This window comes from Schistocerca piceifrons, chromosome 6, assembly GCF_021461385.2.
Source record: "Schistocerca piceifrons isolate TAMUIC-IGC-003096 chromosome 6, iqSchPice1.1, whole genome shotgun sequence".
NCBI classification, from domain to species: domain Eukaryota; kingdom Metazoa; phylum Arthropoda; class Insecta; order Orthoptera; family Acrididae; genus Schistocerca; species Schistocerca piceifrons.
Genome location: NC_060143.1, coordinates 79,000,258 through 79,024,816, shown reverse-complemented (window position 1 = coordinate 79,024,816; position 24,559 = coordinate 79,000,258). Strand labels below are relative to the sequence as shown.

General features: G+C 45.8%; 1 protein-coding gene across 1 annotated transcript in view; it reads right to left on the bottom strand.

Annotated features, from left to right (window-relative positions):
* Positions 1–24,559, bottom strand: part of LOC124802799 (agrin) — a 304,188-nt gene that overhangs the window by 37,848 nt on the left and 241,781 nt on the right. Inside the window, exon 4 of the mRNA XM_047263801.1 lies at positions 3,889–4,050. Coding sequence (XP_047119757.1) covers positions 3,889–4,050 — 162 coding nt within the window. The remainder of the gene's footprint in view (positions 1–3,888; positions 4,051–24,559) is intronic.

Below are 24,559 nucleotides of genomic sequence, written 5' to 3'. Positions count from 1 at the left end.
TGAAAGTTTATGGAACTGTTTTCAACGGTGCTAGTGGTTCCACCCCTTATGGCACGGCAAAACTTGGTATCACATTACATTGCACAGGGTGCTATCACGTGGCATTGCAGTCCCGCAATTTCCACAGAGGAGGGCCGAAATGCCTATGGGGTGGCAAAAGATTTGTCAAGAACAACCTCCTGTTCCTAATCGCACTGCGAACTGTTGTTTTCGACCGTGAAATGTGAGGGAATCAATGCGCTAAGGGAAGGGCTCCGTGAGGCCTTCCCGTCTCGATTCTGGACGTCGATGTGCCACCCATAAGAAAACAGCGTGATTTCAGCGCTGGGTGGTGCGGTGCTGACTCAGATTAACATCTAAGCTCTCGCCAATTTTCCCGCACGTGTCGACTCCTTGCTGTTTGAAGCGTCGCTGAGCCAGGCGGTGACGTCGCAGAGTGGCACGCTTGTGTACCATGACGGAGGAAGATTGTAGTCACCTTTGAGCGAAATTTCAAACTTATGCAACGCAATGGGAGACAATTACGAGGTTTCGAAAAAGTGATCCTTTAATTTTGTTGTTCAATGCAGAAGCATATTACTCCTTCAAGACAACGATCAGCAAGCCGCACAGCAGTGCTGTAATGCGGGTATATTGCTAAATAGCCTGGCAGGCAACTGTAGACAGCGATAAGTGAAGGTACGTTTGAAATGTGCTTTCCTTTTGGTGAATACACACCACTTGCTATCTGTACAAAATATTGTGATGGTAAGACAGCCCTAGTGCCGATGCGGTTGAGGATGCGGCTGTAAAGGGGAAACATAAAAGTGTAATATAGGAACGCCTGGAATAATTAAAAAACATTTGGTATATAAGTGAATCATTATTCGTATACAGGGTGGTCAGAAACAGTGTGAAAAGCTTGTAAAGGTTTTGCAGGGTACGTTGTGTTGAGAAATAATTGTTAAGAAAATAATTCGATACGTTGCGCCGCATTTAAGTTATCCAGTCAGGCCGTTGCGTACGTAATTTCAAGCGGCCCACTAGGGACGGTGTCGCCCAACGCGTTCTTCGTTTGGTTTCCTAAAACTCAACAAGGGAGCGATTCAAAGATTAGACATGAGACGGTATTAGCGGTAGAACCGGAGCCAAAGGCTAAGTAATTTCGTGCGCTATCATCTACGCTATGAGAACAGCTGAAACTTATTGTGTCTGGCGGGCCGCTTTAATTTGCGCGCAACGGCCTGATTGTTTTTTTTTTTTAACAATTTCTCTGCGCAACGTACCCCGCAGCGCCCTTTCAAGCTTTTCAGACTGCTTCTGACCACCATAAATGCTATATGAGTAGGACACCCTTATTACTCCCCAGAATTGGCGCGGGATGAGAAGGAGTAACTCTTACCTAGCCATAATTCGCTACATATACAAATATAAAATGAACCAACGTACCCGCGACCTTGCTCAAATCAAGCACCACAAAATGAGTACAGTGCGCTCACGGGGGTTGTGACTCTGGCAGTCTACTGAACTTGACTGACTTATTATGAGATAACAACAGATCTTGATTGGCTATATACATATCGCTCGTACGAAACTAGACTTGTCTTTTTCTCACATGATATACTGTGAGCTACGGATGAATGGCAGCAGGTAGATTCCATATTTATAGACTTCCGGAAAGCCTTTGACAAGTGCCCCATTGCAGGCTGTTAAAAATAGTACGAGCATATGAGGTAGGTTCAATGATATGTTAGTGGCTCGAAGATTTCTTTAGTAATAGAGCCCAGTATGTTGTCCTTGACGGCGAGTGTTCATCAAAGAGAAGGGTATCGACATGAGTGCCCCATGAAAGTGTGATAGGACTGCTATTATTCTCTGTATACATAAATTATTTGGCGGACAAGGTAGGCAGTAATCTACAGTTATTTTCTGATGATGCTTTGGTGTAAGGTAAGGCATCGAAGCTGAGTGCTTGCAGGAGGATACAAGATGACTAAGACCAAATTTCCAGTTGGTGTAATGAATAGCAGCTAGCTCTAAATGTAGAAAAATGTAAGTTAATGCAGATGAGTAGGAAAAACAAATCCATTATGTTCGGATAAAGCATTGGTAATGTCCTACTTGACACAATCGCGTCTTTTAAATACCTGGGCGTAGCGTTGCAAAACGATATGAAATGGAACGAGCGTGTGAGGCTGGTGGTAGGGAAGGCGAATGGTCGACTTCGGTCCATTGAGAAAGTTCTAGGACACTATATAGCACGCTAGAGCGACCTACTCTTGAGTACTGCTCCAGTGTTTGAGACCCGTAGAAGAATGTATTAAAGGAAGACATGGAAGCAATTCAGACAGGCGGCTAGATTTGTTACCGGTAGGTTCGAGAGGTAAGCTATAGGAAGAGACGGGTAATATGCAATATGTACAAGAGCCAAGAGGAAATAATAAGAGTGGACGACCGAGAACGAAGTGCTCGGATTAAAAAGGGTGTAAGACAGGGATGTAGTCTTTCGCCCCTACTGTTCAATCTGTACACCGAAGAAGCAATGATGGAAATAAAAGAAAGCTTCAGGAGTGGAACCAAAATTAGAGGTGAAATGATATCAATGGCACGATTCGCTGATGACATCGCTATCCTGAGTGAATGTGAGGAAGAATTACATGATCTGCTGAATGGAATGGACAGTCTGATGGTACATAATATGAATTCAGGTTAAATCGAAGAAAGACGAAAGTAGTGAGAAGTAGCAGATATGAGAACAGCGAGAAAGTTAACATCGGGATTGATGGTCATAAAGCAGATGAAGTAGGCAGCAAAATAACCAGTGACGAACGGAGCAAGGAGGACATCACAAGCAGACTAGCACTGGCAGAAAGGGCATTCCTGGCTATAGAAGTCTGCTAGTATCAAACATATGCCTTAATATCAGGAAGAAATTTCTGAGAATGTGCGTTTGGAGCAGTGTATTGTATGGTAGTGAAACGTGGACTGTGGGGAGAGACGGAACAGAAGAGAATCGAAGCATTTGAGATGTGGTGCTACAGACAAATGCTGAAAATTAGGTGGACTGATGGAAATGCCGTGTGGCTAGGGCCTCCAATCGGGTAGACCGTTCGCCTGGTGCAAGTCTTTCGAATTGACGCCACTTCGGCGACTTGTGTGTCGATGGGGATGAAATGATGATGATAAGGACAACAAAACGCCCAATCCCTGATCGGAGAAAACCTCCGACCCAGCCGGGAATCGAACCCGGGCCGTTAGGCATGACATTCCGTCTCGCTGACCACTCAGCTAGCAGGGGCAGACGGTGGACTGATAAGGTAAGGATTGAGGAGGTTCTGCGCACAATCGGAGAGGAAAGGAAGATGCGGAAAACAAGGAGAAGGGACAAAATGATGGGACATCTGTTAAGACATCAGGGATGACTTCCATGGTACTAGAGGGAGCTGTAGAGGAAGACAAAGATTGGAATACATCGAACAGATAATTGAGGACGTAGGTTGGAAGTGCTACTCGGATATGAAGAGGTTGGCACAGGAGATGAATTCGTCGCGGGCCGCATCAAACAATTCAAAAGACTGATGATTTACGGACATGCTTTAGGAAGTCAAATGGGAATCCTTGGATCCCTGGAGGGGATGTGACATTCATTTCGAGAAACGCTATTGAGAAAACTGAGAGAACCAGCATCTGAAGCTGACTGTAGAACGACCCTACTGCCTCCAACATACATTGCGCGTAACGACCACGAAAGTAAGACACGAGAAATTAGGGTTCATACGGAGGCATATAGACAGTCGTACTTCCCTCGCCCTATTTACGACATGACTAGTAGTGGTACGGGTTGCCCTCGGCCACATGCCGTACGGTGGACTGCGCAGTATTTATGTAGAAGTAGACAGCCAGACTTACCCACAGGTGGCGAGCTTCATGCGGCAAGAGCTGGCGTAGACGTTGCCGTCGGAGGCGCAGACTGGCCCGTCGACCGGGGCGCTGTCGCAGGACACGGGGCAGTTCTCGCGCTGCGCCGACGAGTTGCCGCAGGCGCCCACGTGCGACAGCTGGATGCCCACCCTGCAACACACACACACACGGTTCGCTGAGTGCTGGTAGAGCTGTGCAACTACATAGTCGAGCTACACAAGGGCAAGCCGCGAGTCTGCAGACTGCGTCAGAAAGGTCAGCTGTCTATTCTTTTCAGTTCCGAGGCGTCGGAGGCATGTTTATCCTTTTAATATTTCTATCACATGTTACTAATGACACAGGGCGCTGAAATTTGTTGTGATAGGTTCAAATGGTGCAAATGGCTCTGAGCACTATGGGACTTAACATCTGAGGTCATCAGTCCCCTAGAACTTAGAACTACTTAATCCTAACTAACCTAAGGACATCACACACATCCATGCCCGAGGCAGGATTCGAACCTGCGACCGTAGCGGTCGCGCGGTTCCAGACTGAAGCGCCTTTAACCGCGTGACCACACTGGCCGGCGTTGTGATAGGTAATGAAACCGTGCAGAAGGTAAACAAAGTACTGACGTGTTACGTGGGTTCTGTATACACATAAAAGCCACCAGTTCCGTGTCTCGTATACGCGACGCGGGAGACGAAGATGCCACTAAACTACGAGCCATGAAGAGGCTACAGTTGTGAATACTTAGCCCGGTGCGCCGGCCGGAGTGCCCGAGCTGTTCTAGGCGCTACAGTCTGGAACAACACGACCGCTATGGTCGCAGGTTCGAATCCTGCCTCGGGCATGGATGTGTGTGATGTCCTTAGGTTAGTCAGGTGTAAGTAGTTCTAAGTTCTAGGGGACTGATGACATCAGAAGTTAAGTCCCATAGTGTTCAGAGCCATTTGAACTTAGCCCGGTGCAAGCTCCCAATTCCAAGTTGTCTAATTAACGGCTTGCGGGTGCAACAAAAATTTAATTTTCACTACTTCGTACAGTTATTGCCCGAATTTAAAAATTTAGAATGCAGTCACAATCTACTCATGAAGAGCTATCGGTACGCGCGTGACAGCATGTGCTACCAGCACGTTCCGAAACGCCGCGCTTAAAACCAGCATTTTTCTGGGGCTCATACCTCAGGCTCTGTTGTGATAGGCAGGGTTGAGCTTTTTGGATACTCCTTGGGCTAGGGACCAACTGCATACCCAACAGAAGGACCGTCTTACTGTAACTAACTTCAGCACCGAGTCATAGTTTGAACATTACACACTTCCTCCAGCTTAAGCAAATGGAGAAAATCGGTTGGCTCTTTTTACGTTAGATGTGGTCTACTTTGTGCCTTGAAGTGGCCAATGGAGGCACCATTTAGCACATGGAGGGTTTCTCAGAAAAACCGAAAAAAAAGTTTTTCCCACCTTTTTTCGACGTCAGCGGTGGATATCTAAATAACAAACCGCAGCAAATTACTGAGATTTTAACAGTGCATACTCTAGGCTGCTATCTAGAAGTACCAGTTTTCCGTCTTTAAAAACCTTTACCCGTTATCGAGAAACATCCACAAAACATGGTTTTGGGTACCAAAACCGAGCCGCAGATTTCGAGATCGATGGTGGCTGAAACTTTTACGATATATTTCTAAGGCCCCGATCATGAACAGCCTTGAAAATTTTCTTGATATCTTTATCCGTTTCTAGGATACAGAGATTCGAAGTTACCTTACTCGTACACTTAAAATAAACACGTAAACTCCGGTGTGGAGCGAGAACGTTATCAAGTGACGTAGCATTCAAAAATATGCTGTAAATTATCTCCGTTATCATCAGGACAGTTTTCGGAAATCCATGCTGTAGTACCGAAGCACATGCTAAACTTTCGTTCACCTAAAATTCGGTCTGTGGTGTAAAAATATAATTAGTTTTACGTTATTTTAATTTCATATAAGTAACTAATAAAAATTTTACTGACCCAAAAAATTATTTTATATGAGTCACATGCCCTCTTTAGAAGGGAAAAGACCAGTGGAAAAATCTTCTAATCGGACAGCAAAAAAGGCGAATATGCTCATGTCTGAAATACTGTGAAAAGTCAGAGAACCAACTGCTTCATTCTACTTTCCTCAGCACCTTTAAAAATTTTCTCGAAAAAATACAAGTATTTTCTTATGCTGAGAGAGAAGGAGACATTGGCAGTGGGAAAGAGACGGAAAAATAATAAATACCGAAGATAGTAGTTGCGGTATAGATGAGCGAATGAGACAATGGCAGAGACAAAGAGAGGGACATAGAGGCACAGGGACATAGTAGACAGTGGCTACAATCAATAATGACAACGAGGAAGAGAGAGAGATAGTGATAGTGAGAAGAGGGAGTAGCAGTGGGAAGGAATGAATGAGGTAGTGGCAGTAAGAGAGAGCTAGAGGGAGGCAGCGACAGTGACAGGCGACAGTATTAGCAGGAGAGAAAGGAGGAGACTGCGGCTGTGAGACAGCAGACGGTGACAGTTAGAGACAGTTAGACACAGAGAGATAGTGACAGCGAGATGGGCTGAATAACTGAGTGAGAGTGGACAAGTGGCAGTAGATGGATGTGATCGACTTAAAAGCCATGGACTACTGGGTGTGAGGGAATTACAGTTCCAGAAATGGTGGGATTGGGAGGTGAGTTGCATGTTAAAAAGAGTATTTTAACATGTCAAGATTTTTGGAAAAATTTTAACAGCACTTCTCAGTCAGAATCTTTTAAACAGGAGCATATTGACCCATTTTATGCGCCGATACGACTATTTTTCCGCTGGTAACCTCTGGTTGATGGCTTAACAGAATAAGTCAACTATTGCAGTTGGAAACTGCGTATATGCCTCGCGGCAATGTAACTCACGGCGGGTAAATAGTCTGGGAAATCTGACTATGCTCAGCCAGTATTTGAAAATCAGAGCACGTAATTTCAAACCTTTACGAAATTTTCAGGCTGACACCCTCACAAAATGATGAAGAGAAAAAAAAGTTTGTCGCTTACTACATTTTCACTGTTCATGCAGTAAAACTGCAGCGCCAGCCTTTTAATTCATTACTTCTTTACTACTAACTTTGTTCTCAGCAAACTTTGCAGACAGTATCCACATATGCCACTGAATGTACTTTCAAAACGATATCATTGTACTGCATACAGTTCAGGAGATACGACGTGATAAACATTGAGATCCATGAAAAACTCTCTTGTTCTTAAAACTGAGCGCAATTTACCCAAACTACACTGAAGTGTTTGATAATTAGAGCACTTAGCTACTTCCTACTAACTTTTAACATAATTTCAAAACTTTACTAAACTCTGCCGGGCTTACGTGCATAATGACAAAATATTTAACACTTTAACTCATTTGTAAAGCAGTCAGACGTCTGAAGCTCTTTGATACATGGGAGTTCGCTTCGTTCCTTAAACAATCGGGGGTGATGAGTTCGGTGATTTATCACTAAACAGTTACACGTGATCTACGCTAACACATGCTAGCTGAGGATGGTAAAACTAGTAGGAGAACCGCTGTTTCAACAAAAGCAGGCGTGTATTTACTTGTACGAGGGCTGTTCGGGAAGTAGGTTTTGATGCTGTCTGCTCCTTGGAGGAGTGGGGGACAGGAGGTGGCAACAGGGTGGTTTAATTCATCGTCTATAGTGCGTCCATCATAAGAATAAACCTGATGTAAACATTACACCATGTATTCTTCCGCTATTTGCTTGAATCTCATTGGATTTCATTTCATATGGAGCGGAAGCCAGACTCTGCCCAGTGCACGAAGTACGATCACAAGGATACATTTTATACTTTGTTACAGGCACATATACTGAGCGATAATGCAGGACAACAGCTTTACCGGTGCTTAACTTGGACAGCACTGGCCAGCCGGCTGGTCCAATGAACCTGAAATGATGCGACCAGCTGCAGTTCAGACGATAAAAGAGGCGAGCAGAGAAACAACATAGCTTCGAATGACATTTAATTTTTAAAGAGAATGAAATAATATTCGGCAAAACTTCAGCACTATTGCACGCTTCTTAGGTGACTAGACGGAAAGCATAAATTAAAATTCGGCAATTTGTTTTGCAGTTTCATTCTTTGGCAGAAATTGCTGTCAGAGATTTATGTTTATGATTTCTTGGTAAATGTAAGTTCAGTCTATAAGGGGCGATCAAAAAGTTTCCGTTGGAAGGACGTACAGTCCAGAATCGGTACACCAATCAAGCCAAATCGCCGGGAGCAATGAGGCAATTATCTCACCTACACACCAAGTTGAAGACACTCGTTTGGTGAAATACCGTGTTCTGCTGCGTGAAGAAGTACGTAACTGCCTGCTGCACATCCTCATTCGACAGGAATCGTCGACCCTTCATGGCCTGATAATCGGATGGGGGGAGATGACATTTTTCGAAACAGAAAGGAAACAATCAATCACAGTTTTATGGATTCTTATTTTATAAATTAACAGAAGTTTCCGAATAGCTCTTGTGCTAAATACAGGATATTTCGGACAGATTAATCCGTTTCACAATAGTATATCTTCTACATGAATGAAGGCAAAAACTTGGTACGAGTTGCTACTTACGCACAGTCCTATACAGATTTTATTTTCAACAGAGTGATACGATTTTACAAGTGCATTTTTTTTACATGCATGCTCATACAATCTTCACTACTTTTTATAATTACGTTTAGGATCAAAATCTTCATTTACTTTTTCACATATGTTCAACGTTCATATAGAAGATATACTCTTGTGAAATCGGGTGAATCATTCTGAAAGGTCCTTTTCTCTACTCTGTTGTGAATAGAGGTTTTTAGAGTTTCATGTTGGTATACCACCTAGTAATAGTGAAAATGGGAAAACGTCCGGCAGAGACAGCTTTACGAAGTCTGTTCAGTTACATATCAGCAAATCTGGAAAAAAAAACTTCTTTTAGGAGACGTGTTTGGGTGTTGATGTATCCAAAGTCGCGAGACGGCGAGAGCTGAGCTCATACAGGATACAATCGCGCTCTGGAAGCTGTTGGACTTGTGTAGGGTGGATCATTACGGCTACGAGTCACAATGTCGAGAGCACTGGATGAGGAAAAAATAACTTTGAATGAATGATTTCGCCACACAGATCGCACGACATGTTGAATCCCATCAAATATTCATGGGGCATAATCGAGAGGTCAGTTCGTGCACAAAATCCTGCATCGACAACACTTTCGCAATTATGGCCCGCTATAAAGGCATCAAGCCTCAATATTCCGGCAGGGGACTTGTGGAGTCTATTCCACGTGGAGTTGCTGCACTACACCGGGCAAAAGCATGTCCACCACAACTTGTATGAATATCAAGAGCTCAGATGGAAACCCAGTTCTAAGCAAAGAAGGGAAAGTAGAAAGGTGGAAGGAGTATATAGAGGGTCTATACAAGGGCGATGTACTTGAGGACAATATTATGGAAATGGAAGAGGATGTAGATGAAGATGAAATGGGAGATACGATACTGTGTGAAGAGTTTGACAGAGCACTGAAGGACCTCAGTCGAAACAAGGCCCCGAGAGTAAACAACATTCCATTAGAACTACTGACAGTCTTGGGAGAGCCAGTCCTGACAAAACTCTACCATCTGGTGAGCAAGATATATGAAACAGGCGAAATACCCTCAGACTTCAAGAAGAATATAATAATTCCAATCCCAAAGAAAGCAGGTGTTGACAGATGTGAAAATTACCGAACCATCAGTTTAATAAGCCACAGCTGCTAAATACTAGCGCGAATTCTTTACAGACGAATGGAAAAACTAGTAGAAACCGGCCTCGGGGAAGATCAGTTTGAATTCCGTAGAAATATTGGAACACGTGAGGCAATACTGACCCGACGACTTATCTTAGAAGCTACATTAAGGAAAGGCAAGCCGACATTAATAGCATTTGTAGACTTAGAGAAAGCTTTTGACAATGTTGACTGGAATACCCTCTTTCAAATTCTGAAGGTGGCAGGGGTAAAATACAGTGAGCGAAAGGCTATTTGCAATTTGTACAGAGACCAGATAGCAGTTATAAGAGTCGAGGGACACGAAAGGGAAGCAGTGGTTGGGAAGGGAGTGAGTCAGGGTTATAGCCTCTCCCCGATGTTATTCACTCTATATATTGAGCAAGCAGTGAAGGAAACAAAAGAAATATTTGGAGCAGGTATTAAAATACATGGAGAAGAAATAAAAACTTTGAGGTTCGCCGATGACATTGTAATTCTGTCTGAGACGGCAAAGGACGTGGAGGAGATGATGATGGTCGAAGTAGAGAGGATATGAAACGTAGACTGGCAATGGCAAGGAAGGCGTTTCTGAAGAAGAAAAATTTGTTAACATCGAGTATAGATATAAGTGTCAGGAAGTCGTTTCTGAAAGTATTTGTATGGAGTGTAGCCATGTATGGAAGTGAAACATGGACGATAAATACACTCCTGGAAATTGAAATAAGAACACCGTGAATTCATTGTCCCAGGAAGGGGAAACTTTATTGACACATTCCTGGGGTCAGATACATCACATGATCACACTGACAGAACCACAGGCACATAGACACAGGCAACAGAGCATGCACAATGTCGGCACTAGTACAGTGTATATCCACCTTTCGCAGCAATGCTGGCTGCTATTCTCCCATGGAGACGATCGTAGAGATGCTGGATGTAGTCCTGTGGAACGGCTTGCCATGCCATTTCCACCTGGCGCCTCAGTTGGACCAGCGTTCGTGCTGGACGTGCAGACCGCGTGAGACGACGCTTCATCCAGTCCCAAACATGCTCAATGGGGGACAGATCCGGAGATCTTGCTGGCCAGGGTAGTTGACTTATACCTTCTAGAGCACGTTGGGTGGCACGGGATACATGCGGACGTGCATTGTCCTGTTGGAACAGCAAGTTCCCTTGCCGGTCTAAGAATGGTAGAACGATGGGTTCGATGACGGTTTGGATGTACCGTGCACTATTCAGTGTCCCCTCGACGATCACCAGTGGTGTACGACCAGTGTAGGAGATCGCTCCCCACACCATGATGCCGGGTGTTGGCCCTGTGTGCCTCGGTCGTATGCAGTCCTGATTGTGGCGCTCACCTGCACGGCGCCAAACACGCATACGACCATCATTGGCACCAAGGCAGAAGCGACTCTCATCGCTGAAGACGACACGTCTCCATTCGTCCCTCCATTCACGCCTGTCGCGACACCACTGGAGGCGGGCTGCACGATGTTGGGGCGTGAGCGGAAGACGGCCTAACGGTGTGCGGGACTGTAGCCCAGCTTCATGGAGACGGTTGCGAATGGTCCTCGCCGATACCCCAGGAGCAACAGTGTCCCTAATTTGCTGGGAAGTGGCGGTGCGGTCCCCTACGGCACTGCGTAGGATCCTACGGTCTTGGCGTGCATCCGTGCGTCGCTGCGGTCCGGTCCCAGGTCGACGGGCACGTGCACCTTCCGCCGACCACTGGCGACAACATCGATGTACTGTGGAGACCTCACGCCCCACGTGTTGAGCAATTCGGCGGTACGTCCACCCGGCCTCCCGCATGCCCACTATACGCCCTCGCTCAAAGTCCGTCAACTGCACATACGGTTCACGTCCACGCTGTCGCGGCATGCTACCAGTGTTAAAGACTGCGATGGAGCTCCGTATGCCACGGCAAACTGGCTGACACTGACGGCGGCGGTGCACAAATGCTGCGCAGCTAGCGCCATTCGACGGCCAACACCGCGGTTCCTGGTGTGTCCGCTGTGCCGTGCGTGTGATCATTGCTTGTACAGCCCTCTCGCAGTGTCCGGAGCAAGTATGGTGGGTCTGACACACCGGTGTCAATATGTTCCTTTTTCCATTTCCAGGAGTGTAGTTTGGACATGAAGACAATAGAAGCTTTAGAAATGTGGTGCTACAGAAGAATGCTGAAGATTAGATGGGTAGATCACATAACTAATGAGGAGGTATTGAATAGGATTGGGGAGAAGAGAAGTTTGTGGCACAACATGACTAGAAGAAGGGATCGGTTGCTAGGACATGTTCTGAGGCATCAAGGGATCACCCATTTAGCATTGGAGGGCAGCGTGGAGTGTGAAAATCGTAGAGGGAGACCAAGAGATGAATACACTAAGCAGATTCAGAAGGCTGTAGGGTGCAGTACGTACTGGGAGATGAAGCAGCTTGCACAGGATAGAGTAGCATGGAGAGCTGCATCGAACCACTCTCAGGACTGAAGACCACAACAACAACATCGCATGGTTTGTGTGACATCAGTGTAAAATTTAGTCATTCGCTATCCTTCCTGAAGCTGCGGTTTTAATGTAGAGCTCAGTAATTTTGACCATGACTATTTCCGACCCCCCATAGTTGGTCCTGCGAAGTGTTCAGACAAGACGAGGCAGCCGAGTGCACGGAGTCACGGACGACCCGCGCCTCCCGCATCCCCCAGCCGGCGGGCCCTTCAGAAGTGTGCCACGTGCATCTGATACACGGTGCGGTGCAGCGGGAGGCCGGCCAGACGTGTGTGCGCGGCCCGGTCTGATCAGATGGACGACGAGAGCGACGGCCGTCACGTCACGAGCCCCGCGGGCTGACTCAGCGGCCGCGGGAACCGGTTGTGTGCGGGGGCGGGACGTCTGGAGCCGCGGCAGCTGGCCCGCCGCTCTCTGCATACCACTTCCTCCCCCTCCTCCACCGCCCAGCGGAGCACATCCTGAGTGCCCTCCCTAACTGTTCTCGACTACCCGCGCACAGGGGCGAGTGCCTCGCCTCCCGTCAGTTTGCTCGTCCGCGCTTCCGCATACCTCCCAGACACAAGGTGTTGCTGTTCAGACGCGACACACGCCTGCGTTTGCACAGAGACAGTTACCGTCAGCGGCACAAGGCGTGCCCAGAAACAGGCGCGGTGCGTCTAGCGACCAGAAGCTGCCTCGCTGAGGAGCGGTTCAGACACTTCTGGTGTCTGCCGAGCTCAACGGAAAACGAGAGGTTACCTGTGTTTTCTCGATTTCCGTATGCACTGTGACCACTGTCACGCCCCATCATTTTCAGTCCAGTCACGATGATGGCTCACATGCTCTGTCCCTGTACAGGATCACCCACGCCACACTTGTCTGATAGCGATACTGTGACTGCTAAGATAGGCATTGTGTCAGGAGGTTCTACACCTACCGGATGATCAAAAAGTCAGTATAAATTTGAAAACTTAATAAACCACGGAATAATGTAGTTTTTTTTTTTTTTGGTCATCAGTCTACTGACTGGTTTGATGCGGCCCGCCACGAATTCCTTTCCTGTGCTAACATTTTCATCTCAGAGTAGCACTTGCAACCTACGTCCTCAATTATTTGCTTGACGTATTCCAATCTCTGTCTTCCTCTACAGTTTTTGCTCTCTACAGCTCCCTCTAGTACCATGGAAGTCATTCCCTCATGTCTTAGCAGATGTCCTATCATCCTGTCCCTTCTCCTTATCAGTGTTTTCCACATATTCCTTTCCTCTCCGATTCTGCGTAGAACCTCCTCATTCCTTACCTTATCAGTCCACCTAATTTTCAACATTCGTCTGTAGCACCACATCTCAAATGCTTCGATTCTCTTCTGTTCCGGTTTTGCCAAGGTCCATGTTTCACTACCATACAATGCTGTACTCCAGACGTACATCCTCAGAAATTTCTTCCTCAAATTAAGGCCAGTATTTGATATTAGTAGACTTCTCTTGGCCAGAAATGCCTTTTTTGCCATAGCGAGTCTGCTTTTGATGTCCTCCTTGCTCCGTCCGTCATTGGTTATTTTACTGCCTAGGTAGCAAAATTCCTTAACTTCATTGACTTCGTGACCATCAATCCTGATGTTAAGTTTCTCGCTGTTCTCATTTCTACTACTTCTCATTACCTTCGTCTTTCTCCGATTTACTCTCAAACCATACTGTGTACTCGTTAGACTGTTCATTCCGTTCAACAGATCATTTAATTCTTCTTCACTTTCACTCAGGATAGCAATGTCATCAGCGAATCGTATCATTGATATCCTTTCACCTTGTATTTTAATTTCACTCCTGAACCTTTCTTTTATTTCCATCATTGCCTTCTCGATGTACAGATTGAAGAGTAGGGGCGAAAGGCTACAGCCTTGTCTTACACCCTTCTTAATACGAGCACTTCGTTCTTGATCGTCCACTCTTATTATTCCCTCTTGGTTGTTGTACATATTGTATATGACCCGTCTCTCCCTATAGCTTACCCCTACTTTTTTCAGAATCTCGAACAGCTTGCACCATTTTATATTGTCGAACGCTTTTTCCAGGTCTACAAATCCTATGAAAGTGTCTTGATTTTTCTTTAGCCTTGCTTCCATTATTAGCCGTAACGTCAGAATTGCCTCTCTCGTCCCTTTACTTTTCCTAACGCCAAACTGATCGTCACCTAGCACATTCTCAATTTTCTTTTCCATTCTTCTGTATATTATTCTTGTAAGCAGCTTCGATGCATGAGCTGTTAAGCTGATTGTGCGATAATTCTCGCACTTGTCAGCTCTTGTCGTCTTCGGAATTGTGTGGATGATGCTTTTCCGAAAGTCAGATGGTATATCGCCAGACTCATATACTCTACACACCAATGTGAATAGTCGTTTTGTTGCCACTTCCCCCAATGATTTTAGAAATTCTGATGGAATGTTATCTATCCCTTCTGCTTTATTTGACCGTAAGTCCTCCAAAGTTCTTTTAAATTCCGATTCTAATACTGGATCCCCTATCTCTTCTAAATCGACTCCTGTTTCTTCTTCTATCACATCAGACAAATCTTCATCCTCATAGAGGCTTTCAATGTATTCTTTCCACCTATCTGCTCTCTCCTCTGCATTTAACAGTGGAATTCCCGTTGCACTCTTAATGTTACCACCGTTGCTTTTAATGTCACCAAAGGTTGTTTTGACTTTCCTGTATGCTGAGTCTGTCCTTCCGACAATCATATCTTTCTCGATGTCTTCACATTTTTCCTGCAGCCATTTCGTCTTAGCTTCCCAGCACTTCCTATTTATTTCATTCCTCAGCGACTTGATTTCTGTATTCCTGATTTTCCCGGAACATGTTTGTACTTCCTCCTTTCATCAATCAACTGAAGTATTTCTTCTTTTACCCATGGTTTCTTCGCAGCTACCTTCTTTGTACCTATGTTTTCCTGCCCAACTTCTGTGATGGCCCTTTTTAGAGATGTCCATTCCTCTTCAACTGTACTGCCTACTGCGCTATTCCTTATTGCTGTATCTATAGCGTTAGAGAACTTCAAACGTATCTCGTCATTCCTTAGTACTTCCGTATCTCACTTCTTTGCGTATTGATTCTTCCTGACTAATGTCTTGAACTTCAGCCTACTCTTCATCACTACTATATTGTGATCTGAGTCTATATGTGCTCCTGGGTGCGCCTTACAATCCAGTATGACCATGATGTAATCTAATTGAAATCTTCCCGTATCTCCCGGCCTTTTCCAAGTATACCTCCTCCTCTTGTGATTCTTGAACAGGGTATTCGCTATTACTAGCTGAAACTTGTTACAGAACTCAATTAGTCTTTCTCCTCTTTCATTCCTTGTCCCAAGCCCATAGTCTCCTGTAACCTTTTCTTCTACTCCTTACCCTGCAACTGCATTCCAGTCGCCCATGACTATTAGATTTTCGTCCCCCTTTACATACTGCATTACCCTTTCAATGTCCTCATACACTTTCTCTATCTGTTCATCTTCAGCCTGCGACGTCGGCATGTATACCTGAACTATCGTTGTCGGTGTTGGTCTGCTGTTGATTCTGATTAGAACAACCCGGTCACTGAACTGTTCAAAGTAACACACCCTCTGCCCTACCTTCCTATTCATAACGAATCCTACACCTGTTATACCATTTTCTGCTGCTGCTGCTGATATTACCCGATACTCATCTGACCAGAAATCCTTGTCTTCCTTCCACTTCACTTCACTGACCCCTACTATATCTAGATTGAGCCTTTGCATTTCCCTTTTCAGATTTTCTAGTTTCCCTACCACGTTCAAGCTTCTGAAATTCCACGCCCCGACTCGTAGAACGTTATCCTTTCGTTGATTATTCAATCTTTTTCTCATGGTAACCTCCCTTTTGGCAGTCCCCTCCCGGAGATCCGAATGGGGGACTATTCCGAAATCTTTTGCCAATGGAGAGATCATCATGACAGTTCTTCAATTACAGGCCACATGTCCTGTGGATACACGTCACGTGTCTTTAATGCAGTGGTTTCCATTGCCTTCTGCATCCTCATGTCGTTGATCATTGCTGATTCTTCTGCCTTTAGGGGCAATTTCCCACCCCTAGGATAAGAGAGTGCCCTGAACCTCTATCCGCTCCTCCGCCCTCTTTGACAATGTAGATAGAGAGGTAAAAATTGACACACATGCTTAGAATGACATGGGGTTTTATTAGCACCATCCCATATTGCTAGACGAGTGAAAGATCTCTTGAGCGCGTCGTTTGGTGATGATCGTGTGCTCAGCCGCCACTTTCGTCATGCTTGGCCTCCCAGGTGCCCAGACCTCAGTCCGTGCGATTATTGGCTTTGGGGTTACCTGAAGTCGCAAGTGTATCGTGATCGACCGACATCTCTAGGGATGCTGAAAGACAACATCCGACGCCAATGCCTCACCATAACTCCGGACATGCTTTACAGTCCTGTTCACAACATTATTACTCGACTACAGCTATTGTTGAGGAATGATGGTGGGCATATTGAGCACTTCCTGTAAAGAACATCATCTTTGCGTTGTCTTACTTTGTTATGCTAATTATTGCTATTTTGATCAGATGAAGCTCCATCTTTCGGACATTTTTTTAACTTTTGCATTTTTTCGGTTCAAATAAAACCCCTGTCATTCCAAACAGGTGTGTCAATTTGTACCTCTCTATCTACATTATTCCGTGATTTATTCAGTTTTCAAATTTATACTGACTTTTTGATCAGCCAGTATACTCTGCGAACCACTGGGACGTGCATGGAAGAGGGTACGTCCCACTATACCAAAGATAAGGGGTTTTCCCCGTTTCATGCATGCATGGCGGGAGGGAAAATGATTGTTTAAATGCCTCGGCGCGTGCTGTAATTAATCTAATCTTATGCTTACGATCCCTATGGGAGCGATGTATAGGGGATTGTAGTGTATTTCTGGAGTCATCATTTAAAGCCGGTTCTTGACACTTTTTAAGTAAACTTTCTAGGGATAGCTTCCGTTTATGTTCAAGAGTCTGCCAGATCAGTTCTTTCACCATCTCAGAGCCACTCCCCCGTGGATCAGACGAACCTGTTACCATTTGTGCTCCCCTTCTCTGTATACGTTCAATATCTACTGATAATCCTATCTGGTACGGGTCTCACACAACTGAGCAGTGTTCTAGGATGGGTCGTGGGAGTGTTTTTAGGCAATATCCTGGTTGCTTTTCCCCGGTATTCAACTAATAAACCCACACTAGGCCGGATTAAAGGAAGACATCAGATCAGTTCGGAGGCGTGCTGCTAGATTTTTTACTGGTGGGTTCGATCAGCATGCAAGTATTGCGGAAATGCTTCATGAATGCAAATGGGAAGCGCTGTGGGGAAGACGACTTTTTTTGCGCGAGGCAGTGCTAAGGGAATGTAAACAACCAGCATTTGAGACCGTATGCAGAAGAATTATACTACCGACAAAGGACATTCCGCTTAGGGACCACGAAGATGGGAGAAATTGGGGCTCTTACGGACGCTTATAGACCATCGTTTTACCGTCGCTCTCTTTGCGAATGGAACAGGAAAGAAAATGATTAGTAGCAGTGCAAGGTACAGTCCACCATGCAGCGTACGGTGGCTTGTGGAATATATACGTAAATGTAGATATAGATACTGGAACAACACTCAACATGGCTTTTTAAAAAAAAGAAAAAAGGAAAAGTTGAAATAATTGATCGTAAGGATAATCGAGTATGTAAAGTTAACTGACGTGAAATACACCGAGGAACCAAACAAACTGGTACACCTGCCTAATATCGAGTAGGCCCCCGCGAGCACGCACAAGTGCCGCAGCACGACGTGGCATGGACTCATGTGTGAGGCAGTGTTGGAGGGAAATGATAGCATGAAACCTGCAGGGTTGTCCATACGTGGCATGGACTCATGTGTGAAGTAGTGCTGGAGGGAAATGATAGCATGAAACCTGCAGGGTTGTCCATACGTGGCATGGACTCATGTGTGAAGCAGTGCTGGAGGGAAATGATAGCATGGATCATGCAGGGTTGTCCATACGTGGCATGGACTCATGTGTGAAGCAGTGCTGGAGGGAAATGATAGCATGAATCATGCAGGGTTGGACTCATGTGTGAAGCAGTGCTGGAGGGAAATGATAGCATGAATCCTGCAGGTTTGTCCATACGTGGCATGGACTCATGTGTGAAGGAGTGCTGGAGGGAAATAATAGCATGGATCCTGCAGGGTTGTCCATACATCCATAAGAGTACAAGAGGGTGGAGATCTCTTATGAACAGCACGTTGCAAGGCATCCCAGATATGCTCAGTAATATACATGTCTGGGGAATTTGGTGGTCAGCGGAAGTGTTTAAACTCAGGAGGGTGGTCCTGGAGCTACTCTGTAGCAATTCTGAACGCGTGGGGCGTCGCATTGTCCAGCTGGAATTGCCCAAGTACGTCGGAATGCACAATGGACACGAATGGATGCAGGTGACCGGACATGATGCTTATGTACTTGTCACTTATCACAGTGGTATCTAGAGGTATCAGGGGTCGCATATCACTCCACCTGTACACGCCCCACACCATTAAAGAGCCTCCGCCAGCTTGAACAGTCTCCTGCTGTCATGGAGGGTCCATGGATTCATGAGGTTGTCTCCATACCCGTACACGTCCATCCACTCGATAAAATTTGAAACAAGACTCCTCCGGTCAGGCAACATGCTTTCAGTCATCAACAGTCCAATGTCGGTGTTGACGGGCCCAAGTGAGGCGTAAAGCTTTGTGTCATGCAGTCATCAAGGGTACACGATTGGGCCTTCGGCTCCTAAATCCCATATCGGTGACGTTTCGTTGAAAGGTTCGCACGCTGACACTTGTTGATGGCCCAGCACTGAAATCTGCAGCAATTTGCGGAATGGTTGCACTTCTGTCACGTTGAACGATTCTCTTCAGTCGTCGTTGCTCCTGTTTCTGCAGGATCTTTTCCCGGCCGCAGCAACGTCGCAGATTTGATGTTTTATCTGATTCCTGGTATTCACAGTACACTCGTGAAATGGTCGTATGGGAAAATCGCCGCTTTATCGCTACCTCGGAGATGCCGTGTCCCACCGCTCGTGCGCCGACCATAACACCACGTTCAAACACTTAAATCTTGATAACCTGCCGTTGTAGCAGCAATAACCGATTTAACGACTGCGCCAGACACTTGTTGAGGCGTTGCCGACTTCATCGCCGTATTCTGCCTGCTTACAACCTCTGTATTTGAATACGCATGCCTGTATCAGTTTCTTTGGCGCTTCAGTGTAGATATCAGAATACCAGTAAATTATTACCGGAATAATTACGGTTAATCGATTAACTGCAGTTAATCCTTCATCCCTAAGTGTTAGGCGAGATATAGAACGGCAGAGACCTGCACCACTAGGAGACGCAGAGAGGCGCGCGCCATCTCCTTGGGCGGATTGCTGCGATGGGTGCACCAGAAATCGTGACTCGGTCTGACGACTGCTCCGTGCCGATAGAGGAGAGCGTCGGAGGTGTTTAGACGAACGGCAGCCTGCCCACAGTCATGGGAGCGGAGGTGTCGACGCCGACTCCGCCAGGTCTGTTCTCCTGTCTTAGGTCAGCACGGTTTCTGCGACTTCGGGTAGTAAGACGCACCCCGTCTGCGATCTTTGACTACACGAGTCGAATCAATGTTTATGATAGCTGAATTTCAGTTAAAACTGTGTGTTAAATCTGTTTTCTTAATACCCGTTACTGATAAGAGTAGCTAATTTTTATGGCACAAAATCACTTTGATGAAGTGTTACTTCACTTTGATTTGCTCTGGACAGGATATTTAAATTATTTTGAGAGTCCTTGAAAGAGGAGTTAGTGGTATGATACATCACGATGGTTGTAATTACCAGCCTACAACCTTCCTGTGTAATGATGCAAAAGCATGGCGCCCCGCACTGTCACCCTCGGGCTACTAAGCGGCGCTTCACGAAACAAGTTGTCGACACGTGCGAAAAACAAGCGCCAGAGCTCAGAAGTTCACGTGACGTGTAAGATGGGTTCATGATGTCACATTGGCACCAGATTTCACCACAATTCTGCTGGAAATGCCAAGGTCGACGTGTCACCTCATGGTATGATCATCACACCCCCTCTTACCCACATTTCACCCCTTCTTTTGACGCCTCTGCGATGACCGCCAGAACCGCAACGGCCAGTGTTGAAACCACGCGGGTTTCTTGTAGGTGACAGAGGGAAACTTTTCAGACAGATCGCCGCACACAATCGACACAACAATGCCTCAGAGGGCGGCATAAGGGACGTCAATGAAACCACCGCTTTCCGTGGGGCCTCGATTCCCGTATATTTCGCGTTCCGAACGACAGTTCTCAGTGCGGTGAGCAACAGGATGTCGTTCTTGACAATCTTTGACGCTGATGACGTGCCCCTCTCTGAGGATATTGCGAGGCTGCATCGGCATTGAACGTGATCGCACCCCATTGGTGGGCAGCGCTACTCCAATTTTTGCTCTCATGTATGGGTTGCAACCACAAGGGACAATTCAAAATGATTCGAAGAAATTTGAACGTGATCTGAAGCAGCTAACTGTGCTTATGCTTTTTTAGCTCTCCCGTTTCACGCCCTCCTGCGGCATGATCACAAAGGAAAGCGGCATTGACAAGTGCACGAATACAATGGTGAAGAGTCCCTTTAAGACCCCATAGATCGGCAATACCCTCAGTGGCACCTGCGCACATTTATTGAGAATTTTAAAAATGTGCCTTTACAGTGAAGACCTGCAAAGTAGCTCTAGGTGCCTGTAGATGGGCAACCTTCTTCGCGCACCTCTGATGCAATGAACTTCTCACTCTGGCCTTCTTTTCCCTTGTGTCGACGCCTTGCTGTCTGAAGCGTCGTCCATCTTGAGGGTGATGTCGCAGGGTCCCATGCTTTTGCACCATTACAGAGGACAGACGTAGGCACCTATGAATCAAATTTCAAACTTCCGCATTGCAATGGAATACTGTTACGAGGTTTCGAAAAAGTGATCATTTAATCCTGTAGCACAGTGTAGAAATGTTGGAACATAGCTGGGTGGAGAGTAGGTTCAGTTCCAGTAGTACCATTCCTAGCGTGAATATCATTTTGCTCTGTCTTTTGTGCTTTCTGTTCCATATGAAATACATGTAATGTGAATATATGAACTCTCCCAATCATCATGCAAGCTGTATTTTTAAAATCTTTATTCTTCAGTGTATAATTTACAGGCTGCTGGTAATAACAGTATAAATATTTTATTGAGGAATATATCATTTACTCGAAATTTTCGATTTATAAAAACCATGTGTGCTCCAAATCCCACTAACGACTGTTTACTTTAGAATTAACATACCTTACCTGTTTAATTCAAATTGTTGTCGTTGTATGTATTCCAGAATTTTCGAATCTTTAAATGTAATCCTTTGAAGTAACCAGTGTCGCAGTCTTGGAGCCCTAATTTTTTTCGTTACAAAAGTGTACAATACTCCTAAGATAGTTTACGAAATATTTCAGTTACAAAGTTTGAGTTCTAGGAAAATATTGACGGCTTTTGTAAATCTTATTGCACGCTAAAACTCTGACCCATACCGTAAAACCTTCGTATGCACTGCTGAAGAATACGGAGTTTATAATTAGTCAGTATTGCTGTGTGGTATGGGATCCTTACCAGACAGAACTGACACAGGACACCGAGAAACTTCAAAGAAGGCCAGCTCGTTTTATATTATCGCGGAATGGGGAGAAAGTGTCACGGAAATGAAAACGAAAAGGGGTGGCAGTTGAAAAGAGATCTTTTCACGAAATAGTCATTCCACCGCAGTCTGGAGCGTCTCTAGACCCGTCTTTGGCCGGGAATCTCATTGACTGGAGTAGAATAGTTATCAGTGATGAGTCCCGCTTGAACTGTGATTCAGTGCCCAGCGAAGACGAGTCTGGAGACGCCTCTGACGACGACGATGACGATGATGTTTGGTTTGTGGGGCGCTCAACTCGGCAGTTATCAGCACACATACAAATTCCCAACCTTTGCTCAGTCCGATCTCGCCACTCTCAGGAATGATGATGAAATGATGAGGACAACACAAACATCCAGTCATCTCGAGGCAGGTGAAAATCCCTGACCCCGCCGGGAATCAAACCAGTACCCCTGTCTCGGGAAGCGAGAACGCGACCGCTGGACCACGAGCTGCGGCCGCGTCTGACAACGGTGGTATACCAACCTTACTGTCCTCCGCCATATGGACGGACAATCGTGAGTGATGGTCCGGGGTGCCATTTCTTTTCATAGCGGGATCTCTCTGGTTGTCATTTCCGGTACCCTTGCTGCACAGCTGTACATCGAGGATATTCAACGCCCCGGTTTATTACCCTTCACGGTAAACCATCCTGAGCTTAAATTTCAACAAAATTATAGCCGCCCGCACACGGCGATAGTTTCTACTGTGGTTGCCAAATCCTACCTTGGCCAGCTAGGTCGCCAGAACTCTCCCCAACTGAGAACTTTTGGAGCATTACGGGAAGGACTCTCCAAGCAGCTCGGGATTTTGACAATATAATGCGCCAATTGGAGAGAACTTGGCACGATATTCCTTAGGAGGATGTCGAACAACTCTCAATCGATGCCATGCTTCCGATAGAAGCCATAGGTGGACCAACGCGTTATTGACTTGCTCAATTTGTGAAGCTCTTTCTCTTGAATAAATCATCCAAATTTTATGAAATTGTAATAATTTGTTTGTCTGTACATGTACACCACATCTACCGATTTTCATCCCATTCGGATAATTCCTCCGTGGTGCCTTTTTTGAAATTGTTTTAGAGTTTATTTCTCAATCGACGAACGAACTTTATAAAGAAAAAGACTATCGAGGAACACGAATCAGGTCAGTAAAGTTGCAATGACACAAAGGAAGAATGGTAATGGAGAGGAAAAAGCGAGTAAATGTAAACCAAGTCGTAGGGCATCACTTCTACATCTACATCTACATCCATACTCCGCAAGCCACCTGACGGCGTGTGGCGGAGGGTACCTTGAGTACCTCTATCGGTTCTCCCTTCTATTCCAGTCTCGTATTGTTCGTGGAAAGATGGATTGTCGGTATGCCTCTGTGTGGGCTCTAATCTCTCTGATTTTATCCTCATGGTCTCTTCGCGAGATATACGTAGGAGGGAGCAATATACTGCTTGACTCCTCGGTGAAGGTATGTTCTCGAAACTTCAACAAAAGCCCGTACCGAACTACTGAGCGTCTCTCCTGCAGAGTCTTCCACTGGAGTTTATCTATCATCTCCGTAACGCTTTCGCGATTACTAAATGATCCTGTAACGAAGCGCGCTGCTTTCCGTTGGATCCTCTCTATCTCTTCTATCAACCCTATCTGGTACGGATCCCACACTGCTGAGCAGTATTCAAGCAGTGGGCGAACAAGCGTACTGTAACCTACTTCCTTTGTTTTCGGATTGCATTTCCTTAGGATTCTTCCAATGAATCTCAGTCTGGCATCTGCTTTACCGACGATCAACTTTATATGATCATTCCATTTTAAATCACTCCTAATGCGTACTCCCAGATAATTTATGGAATTAACTGCTTTCAGTTGCTGACCTGCTATATTGTAGCTAAATGATAAGGGATCTAGAATGAGATTTTCACTCTGCAGCGGAGTGTGCGCTGATATGAAACTTCCTGGCAGATTAAAACTGTGTGCCCGACCGAGACTCGAACTCGGGACCTTTGCCTTTCGCGAGCAAGTGCTCTACCATCTGAGCTACCGAAGCACGACTCACGCCCGGTACTCACAGCTTTACTTCTGCCAGTACCTCGTCTCCTACCTTCCAAACTTTACAGAAGCTCTCCTGCGAACCTTGCAGAACTAGCACTCCTGAAAGGAAGGATATTGCGGAGACATGGCTTAGCCACAGCCTGGGGGATGTTTCCGGAATGAGATTTTCACTCTGCAGCGGAGAGTGCGCTGATAGATGGTAGAGCACTTGCCCGCGAAAGGCAAAGGTCCCGAGTTCGAGTCTCGGTCGGGCACACAGTTTTAATCTGCCAGGAAGTTTCATATCAGCGCACACTCCGCTGCAGAGTGAAAATCTCATTCTGGAAACATCCCCCAGGCTGTGGCTAAGCCATGTCTCCGCAATATCCTTTCTTTCAGGAGTGCTAGTTCTGCAAGGTTCGCAGGAGAGCTTCTGTAAAGTTTGGAAGGTAGGAGACGAGGTACTGGCAGAAGTAAATCTGTGAGTACCGGCCGTGAGTCGTGCTTCGGTAGCTCAGATGGTAGAGCACTTGCCCGCGAAAGGCAAAGGTCCCGAGTTCGAGTCTCGGTCGGGCACA